Consider the following 9,040-nt stretch of genomic DNA (forward strand, 5'->3'; position numbering starts at 1 on the left):
CACACACACACACACACACACACACACACACACACACACACACCAGTGAGATGCCTGTCCCTTTGGAAGAGTGTCTAACATTTTACACCTTTTTGTTCTAAATGGTGCCTGGGAATTATCTGTGACTTGCACAGCGTCTTAGGGTTTCCATTGCTAGGACCAAACACCATGACTAAAAACAAAGTTGGGAGGAAAGGGTTTATTTGGCTTACACATCCAGATCATAGTCTATCACTGGAGGAAGTCAGAACAGGAGCTCAAGCAGGGCTGGATCCTGAGACAGAAGCTGATGCGGGGGGTGCTGCTTACCGGCTTGCTTCACATGGCTTACTCAGCCAGGAAGAGCCCAGAACTACCATCCTAGGGATGTCACCACCCACCACACATGGGCTGGGCACTCCCTCATTGGTCACTAGAGAAGATGCCTTACAGCTGGATCCGATGGAAGCATTTCCTCAACGGAGGCTCCGTCCTCTCCGATGACTCTGCTTTGTGTCTAGTTGACACACATAAGCAGCCAGTACCCACAGCTCATCCATCCCAACCCCAAGTTTCACAAAACGCTCCTAGAGATTGGGCTCTGTGTTACCAGCTTCCAGGCACCAAACATGTCCAGCCTGTGACGTGTCAAACATTTAAAGCAAACACCGCACTGGGGCTTTGGTTTGGTTCAGTCTCGCTGGGGCTCTTCCTGCTGCTGTGCACCATAACCATGCCTCTCAGCACATTAGCCCAGAACAGTGACCCAGCCTCCCTTCAGGGCTCATCAGACACACAGACTGTCTGGTCCCATCTGAATGGATGAGCAGTTTGCACTGTGTGTATTAATGTGCATGTATGTGGAGTCCAGAGGCCAACATCAAACGTCTGGCTCAATCTCTCTACAGTATTTTCTTGAAAGAGGGTCTCTCCTTCACTGGGAGCTCACCAATTTTGCTATATTGGCAGGCCAGAAAGTTCTAGGGATCCTCCTGTGTCTGTGTTCTCAGTTCTGATGTTACAGGTGCACACTGCTTTCAGCTTTTTCATGGGATCTGTGAATCAAACTCAGAGCCTCAGGCTTGGACGCAAGCGCTTCACCCACTGAGCCACCTCCCCAACCCAGAATCTGCATTTCCCCATGATCCTCCAGTGGTCGGTTTGTTTATGAAGAACTGAGAAGCTCCTGTAGGATCCCTCCCGTACTTTTTCCCTTTTTAATAGCACCATAAATCCTGAAGACAGGGAGGCTAGAGAAGACAGAGATCGTGGGGCTAGAGAAGAACCACAGAGTCAACTTTGCAGCTCGTGGAGTTTGGTTTGGGGAGAATTCCTGTCTCTTTAAAAACCAAGTAGGCACCTGGTGGTGACTTTAAAGCTTATATTTTGTTGTATATATAAATATTTTGAGGCTACTGGGGGAATACTTCATAAATTACCTTTCTCAGATAGCAAACACCATATTCCCACCCTGGTGGGGTTAACTGGCAGCCAAGCCCTGTTCCCACAAGTTCCCTGGAACAAAGGATGACAGCCCTTGTAGCCAGCAGAGACTGGAACATGATACACCACCCCGTGACTAAGGCTCTTTCTCTGTAATTTTCTTTCCTGGTTTGGAACCTGAATTTCAACTGCACAGAAGGTCATGGAGTGATAAAAAGCCTGAGTACACACGGACCTCGATAACTTGTCAGTAAATCCTCCCGCAGCAGCTACCAGGCACTTCCGGGTTCTGTGTGTGTAGCCGCTCTCCACCCTCCAAATGTTGGCTACCGGAAACCAAATCGCAGCATTTTACAGACGCTCTGTGGCTCCATCCCCAAATGACTTCCAATCTCTCTGTCCTGTTGGGTCAGTGGTCTGAAAGCTTATCAATCGCACCTCGCTCCCATTGCATCAAACTTTAATGGCGACTCCAAAATTAGCTACGTCCCACACGTGCCTCCAAAACCGGGCACCCTGAAAATGTACTAACTTCCCAGATCCGGACAAAGTTCAACATCTTACAAGAGCTTTGCACTAAACACAAGCTTAGACCAGATCCATTTTAGATACCAGAAAAGACGGTGTCACTTCTCGGTCCACGGCGCGGTGCACGTATACTTTTCCACTCTGGTGATCTTCTATAGAGAATAAGCCGATCTCGGGAAATTCATCCACGCCAGGCCCTCTGAGTAAGTACATCAGGGACACATTATTGGACATATTATTGAACAGCTGGAAAGAAGGAAATCAGAAAAAAAAAGTAAAGGACTCTGCCAATAAATCATGGTGAGCTTCAGACATGAAGGCTAAGAACCAAGGCATCTTCTCACTTCTAAGGGGCTGGGCTAAAGAAGCAGAGGGCTCAGCAGAGATGTGGAAACAAAGATATGGGGGCAGAGGCTGGAGAGGGAGCTCCATGGTAAAGAGGGCTCTGTTGGGAATATTATGTTAAGGTATACAGAGATTGTGCATTCATTTTGACTGCCCATACCCAAATAATCACACAGAAACTATATTAATTACAACACTGGCTAATGGCTCAGGAATATTTCCTAGCTAATTCTTTTTTTTTTTTTTTTTTGGTTTTTCAAGACAAGGTTTCTCTGTAGCTTTTGGTTCCTGTCCTGGAACTAGCTCTTGTAGACCAGGCTGGCCTCGAACTCCCAGAGATCCGCCTGCCTCTGCCTCCTGAGTGCTGGGATTAAAGGCGTGTGCCACCACCGCCCAGCTCCTAGCTAACTCTTAAATTAGTTCTATTATTTTATATTTTACCACATAGCTCGTGGTTTGTTACCTCTTGCTTCTTGGGCAGATACATGGCATATGCCAGACTCCGCCTTCTTTCCTCCTCTATCTCTGCTTGGATTTCCCACCTTGCTATATTCTGCCCTGCCATAAGCCAAAGCAACTACTTTATTAACTCATGGTAATAAAACATATTCACGGCATACAGAAGGGAATCCCACATCATTAAGGTGTGTTACTTTTGCTTATGTTGCATTTGTTTAACTCTGTGAAGCTTTGATACTTTGTCTGTCTAGAACATCTGATGGTCTAATGAAGATCTGAATGGCCAATAGTGAGGCAGAAGAAAGGATAAGTGGGGCTGGCAGGCAGAGAGAATATATAGAAGGAGAAATCTGGGTTCAGAGGAGAAGTAACTAGAGAAGGAGGAGGACGTTAGTGGCCAGTCATCCAGCTACACAGCAGTCCATGGAATAAGAGTAAGATTTACAGAAGTAAGAAAATGAAAGAAGCCCAGAGGCAAAAGGCAGAGGGGATAATATAAACTAAGAGAAGTAGTCAAGAAGCAAGCCAAGCTAAGGCTGGACCTTTGTAACTAAGAACAAGACTCCTTTTGTGATTCATTTGGGAGCTGGGTGGTGGGTCCCCTAAAGAATTCAAAGAACTTAACAACATACTCCTGCAGTGTTCACCGTTCCAGAAAATGAGAGTTTGTTTTTCAGTTCTGTATAGCTTACAACTGCCTATAACTCTAGCTCTGGGAGATCTGTAGACAGAGATCTACCTCTGACCTCTGTAGACAAAGCCGCTCATGTCTGCAAAGCTACAAGGACACGCAGATACATGTCATTACAAATAATAAAAATAAAATCTGTACTGGAGAGCTGACTCAGTGGTTAAGAGTGTTTACTTTTCTGTTCTTGCAGAAGACCAGAGTTTGGTTCCTAGCACTCATTTCAGAGGCTCACAACCACCTGTAACTCCAGTTCCAGTGAGATTCTAGTCCTCTGGCATCCACAGACACCTATACCCATATACATGAAGGCACTTGAGCGTGTGCTTGTGCACACACGCGCAGGCGCACACACACACCCAATTAAAACAAAAATAAGTCTTTTAAAAAATAAATTAGAGATATTGGACTGGAATAGAGAAACTGGAAATAGCATGGATGTTTATGGGATGAGAAACACCACACAGAGATAGCATGGATGTTTATGGGATGAGAAACACCACACAGAGATAGCATGGATGCTTATGGGATGAGAAACATCACACAGAGATGCCCGTCCCATGACCTCAGACATCTGCTGCCCAGGGTGAGGATGTGTCCTGCCTGGAAAGTCTGGCAGCCACACTCTTAAGTGAGAAAGGCAAGTCACAGAATGGAACATGTGCTGTGATCTTGGTCCCTTACACACTCACATTCCTAAACATGCACCAAAATATCTGGAGGAACACATACCAACTTGTTAATATGGGCACACTTAACTTTTCATAAAGAGAAGCTATGAGCAGCCCTTAGCTGACTCTTATTCTTTTTTAAATAAATTGCATCATCATCATCATTCGTGTGTGTGTGTGTGTGTGTGTGTGTGTGTGTGTGTGTGTGTGTGTGCACATGCCAGTGGAGATCAGAGGGCAACTACCAGGAGCTAATTCCCTCTTTCCTCCACCCGGGTCCTGGGAATCAAACTCAGATTGTCAGGCTTGGCAGCGAGCACCTTTATCCGCTGAGCAATCTTGCCCCTCACCCCAACTGATAGAATTTTACAGGTGTGTACCACCACACCCTATAGCAATACAGGCCTTTAAATAATCTCTCCCTACAATCAAGAATGAAATAAAAATAAAATAAAGTAAATGTGCCAGGCAGTGGTGGCACATGTTTTTAATCCCAGCACTCAGAGGCAGAGGTAGATGGATCTCTGTGAGTTCAAGACCAGCCTGGTCTAACGAGTGAGTTCCAGGACAGGCTCCAAAGCTACAGAGAAACCCTGTCTCAAAAAAAACAAAACAGGGGGCCAGCGAAGCAGACCTGCACATAGAGTCATTCTCATTCAGTTAGAGAGGAAGACACCAGTCTCAAGGCACACACTTAGATGGCCCCTAGAAATCAGCCAGCAGTGTCCTAGCCAGTGTCAATGCCTGCTTGTCTTCACTGCCTGGCTGTAAGTCAGGCAGGCACACAGCAAGGCAGCTGCCAAAATCCACTCTATAAACAGGGTGTGATCCTGGGTTCTTTCCCCCAAAGAAATAATCAATAAATGCTAGCAGGAATCAAGACCCCACTCCTTCCAGAAGGGACTTACTGCTCACAGAGGCCAGAGTATGTCCTTACCTCCCCAACCAGTTTGGGAAAGGGCCCTGGGTCTTCCTCCTCCAGCTCCAGGGTGGTGAGAACCCATCTTCTCTTGGACCTCCGAAGAGGCTGGTGGTTCTGTCCCTACAGGGCATAGGATGGCAGTATCAGTGAAGATGGAGTTGAGGCTGGCGGCTGGGATCTGTAGTATCTGAGTGTCATAGCTGGACACTGAGTAGATTCCGCATAAGCCTCCTGTCTCTTGTACCCAGAGCAACCACCTGAGCTTGGCCATTGCAAATATCACTGCTGTCATTCCTAAAGGTGAGGTACAGGTTACCTAATGATTTCACAAGGTTTGCCAGATAGCTTTGGGAGCTATGCAGACTTGGCATTAAAGAGTATTCTCTCCCAGGTATGACTGTGTGGCCTACGACAATAAGCCAACAGCCTAATCAGAGAAAGCATTCCCTTCATTAGCCTCTCAGTTTTCCTGAAATCATTGACAAAAACGTTTCCATTTGTTGCCAGCAGGCTTTTAATGCTAAAGTTACTAGTTTCCCTTTTAACCAACATGTACATATATAGACACAAGACTATGAATTGAAGCATTCCATCCTGGAAGAAAGCTCATTAAACCCAGAAAAGAAACAACTCACAAGTCTCAGGAAATCCTTGAAACTTACAGGATACACAAGGTCCCTCCCAGATTAAAGGTTATATAAGCAGCAAGAAGAGAGAATTAATGAGGAAGTGGTGAGGACAAGCATGCAGGCTTGCACCGCTGACTGTTTTCTGCTCTTCCCAGTTAGACATGAAGGCCTCACTGGCCCCACGGACCACCTGGGCCTCTAGAAGACCACGTGGAGCTGCAATTCTTTATTCCACAGAGCCAATATGAACACGACACTGAATAAGTCAGTCTCACCCATCTGTGGGCAAAGGGCAGATTCTGGCTTCTTTCATTAGAACTGACTTCCAACCCCACTGATGTGATCAAGACAGTCATCAGCTTCTTCTTGGAAGCTGTTAATGACTCTGATCTTAAAAGCAAAAATTACACTAACTAATTAGTGCCATTAATTATGTCCTTATCAGTGTCCTACAGCAATTACCTGAAGTAGCACAAATACTCGTAAAGAACCTCTGCATTTTGATTTTTGGTCCATGGGTCTAGGGATACAACACAGAGGCTCCTCCTGGGTGCTAGGCAAGCGCCATGCCACCGGGCTACATCCCAGCCCCTGGGTTTAGTGTCAGTAGCTACGATTTCGTGTTCATTGCATATCCATTTATGATCACCTTGTCCCTAACCCCAGGGGAAGAAACCTGCTAACAGGAGGGATGCTCAACCCTGAACCTCCTGAACCTCCCCACTATTACCACTGAAGGAGATGGCGCTAACCTCATCTGGTCAGGGTTAGTGCAAAGCCAGATATGTGTGTGTAGGAGTCAACGTCAGTTGGTGGCGGGACTTAACTGGGCTTTTCTGTGTCCTCTCCTGTGCTTTATTTACAATAATTGCTAAATAATAGAACTTGGCATTTTCACTGGAAATTCCTACTGTGTGATTTGTATTCCAATGCCCCCCCCACCAACAAGCTCATGTGTAAGACTGTAGACACACCCTACAATGGCATCCAAAGGTAGCAGTAAACTGATGTGTGTGTGTTTGCTTTAGATAAGGCAGAGGCAGAGAAAGGGTGCACATGGGGAGCATATGGTAAACCAAATGGGACAAAAGTTTAACAGCTGATGAATTATTAGAAAAGGTATTCTGATGGGCCAAGGAGATGGCGCAGAACTGAAGGGTGCTTGCTGCACAGGCCCTGGTGTTTATCACTGCAATAGAAATCTTATGGCACATGCACATGCACACGCTTTTGCACACATTCACAATCCCCAAACTCACAAGATGCACAAGGCCTGAGGGTAGAGAAACAGGGCGTGGCTGAAAGGCCCAGAGCAGAGGACACGTCTGTCAAGCTGATTGCTTTAGCAAGCTGTCACTCATGCTGGCGTGGGGCTTATTGGTGACATTGCTGCCCAAGAGTCACCCACGCTCCTGCACACAATCCCTCACCCACATTGTCCTAGTAAGGAACCCTTCACAGACTCGCTGAGCTGGGCTTGGTTGGAATTATTTCTTTGTATGTTGCTGCCCTCTTAGTTCCAAGCCATTTCTGTATCCCCTGGAAAGTTACAACACTAACAAAAGGCTCATTCCATTATATTCAGATTTCATATCAGAGGGGATGGTTGGGACATCAGTACTGTCATGTTTTGGTGTAGTCTCAAAAGAGAAAATCCAGAATTCCCTATTCAAAGTATTCAGATCATTCCAAATGCAAACACGTGGGAGGCCAGGGCCTCCGCACATCCTTCAACTGAACAGCATTCACAACCGATTAAACACAAGTGCGGGAAGAGAATCCAGCTGTCTTCTGCTAAACCAGACATTCAAATGACTTGACAGAGTACACAGCAGCGCTGCTTTTCTCATTAGGCAGGATCTGAAAAATACAGTCATTTTGAGTAAAACTCCGTTATTCATATTTGTGTGTGATAGAGTTATTGTTCTCTTTAGTGAATTAAACATGGCTAAGAATTGTCAGCTTTCATCTCTAACACATTATCAATAAATAAAACTCAGGCAGTCAGAGTCGCTAAAACTAGAACCCAAACCACAAGTGCCACAGTCAGCAGACCCAGATTCCACCAGGTCACCACCAAGTGTGGCCACATAGAACACACGAGGTCTGTTTTAATTCAGGGTTATGTGGTGACACAGTGGGCTTTGAGGGCTCACAGGAAATGAAGACACATTCTACACGTGTTCATTTCTGGTCAGCGACCTTCACGGTGGTGTGTGACATTACTGGGTCATTTTGTTTATGTCAAAGGAAACAATGGCATTTTTTTTTTTACCTGCCACAGTCTGTATTTCTATTTCCATCTATTTACCTAAAGGAGAAGAGTTGTCTGTGCACCGCGTGTATATATATTCATGGCAATGTATGTGAAGCATGGGGATCCTCCTGCCTCTTGTTCTCTCACCCTGGGATGGCGGGTGTACACTGTGGGGAACGCATGTGTACCCAGAGAGCATGTCAGTGAGAGGTGTACTTATGCCTCTAGTCCCAAAGAAGGAATTATCAAAGTCTTTGACTACCCAAACCTTAAACCAGTATGTTCAGATAGTGAGTGTTTCTTAATTAGTACTGGGAGATTTAAATACGCAGCCGAGGGGCTGAAGAGATGGTGGTTTGGCAGTTATGAGCACTGGCTGCTCTTACAGAGGAAGACCTGGTTTCAATTCCCAGCACCTACATGGTGACTCACAATCACTTGTAACTCCAGTTACTATCGTGATATGTATGTTTTAATAAGTAAAACTTGCCTAAAGATCAGAAGGGCAAAGCTAAGACACTAGAGATCAGGCAGTGGTGGCGCACACCTTTAATCCCAAGATTTGGGAGACAGAGGCAGAAGGATCTCTGTGAGTTCAAGGACACCCTGGGCTACATAAGTGTTAAATTGGGAGCTTGGGCCCCAGCCCCTTGCATCTATCCTAGCCCCCTGACCCTGAGAGTTAGCACTCTGGACTCCAAATCCCAGCAGGCCAGGTCCTGAACTCCTCCCCTTCAGACCCCCTCCCTGGAGGGGAGGGGCTCAGGACCACGCCCACAGAATATTTAAGTGAACTCCCAAAAGAGGAACATGTGGTCTCTTTTCCTTCCTCCTGGTGGTTGCCTTCGTGGCCCCTCGGGGACTACCCGAGTGTACAGAACTCCCATTAAACTTGGATATCTCTTAATTTGGCTTGTTTTGATTTGTCTTGGTTGGGATTTTGCGTTGGCAGAGAGCTCACGTTAGGAAACATTCCTAACAATAAGATCAACACAGAAACAAACCCAGGTGAGGGTGCCTCACACCTTTAATCCCAGCACTAGGGAGTCACAGGCCTTTAATCCCAGCACTAGGGAGTCACAGGCCTTTAATCCCAGCACTAGGGAGTCACAGGCCTTT

The 9,040-nt window shown here is 46.2% G+C and overlaps 1 protein-coding gene across 1 annotated transcript in view; it reads right to left on the reverse strand.

Annotated features, from left to right (window-relative positions):
- Cdh26 (cadherin 26) overlaps positions 1–9,040 on the reverse strand; it is a 50,258-nt gene that overhangs the window by 34,644 nt on the left and 6,574 nt on the right. Inside the window, exons 2-3 of the mRNA XM_026787265.1 lie at positions 5,051–5,155; positions 2,035–2,196 (exon numbers count right to left, since the gene is read on the reverse strand). Of these exons, the coding sequence (XP_026643066.1) occupies positions 2,035–2,196; positions 5,051–5,155 (267 nt within the window). The remainder of the gene's footprint in view (positions 1–2,034; positions 2,197–5,050; positions 5,156–9,040) is intronic.

This window comes from Microtus ochrogaster, linkage group LG8 (assembly GCF_000317375.1).
Source record: "Microtus ochrogaster isolate Prairie Vole_2 linkage group LG8, MicOch1.0, whole genome shotgun sequence".
NCBI lineage: Eukaryota > Metazoa > Chordata > Mammalia > Rodentia > Cricetidae > Microtus > Microtus ochrogaster.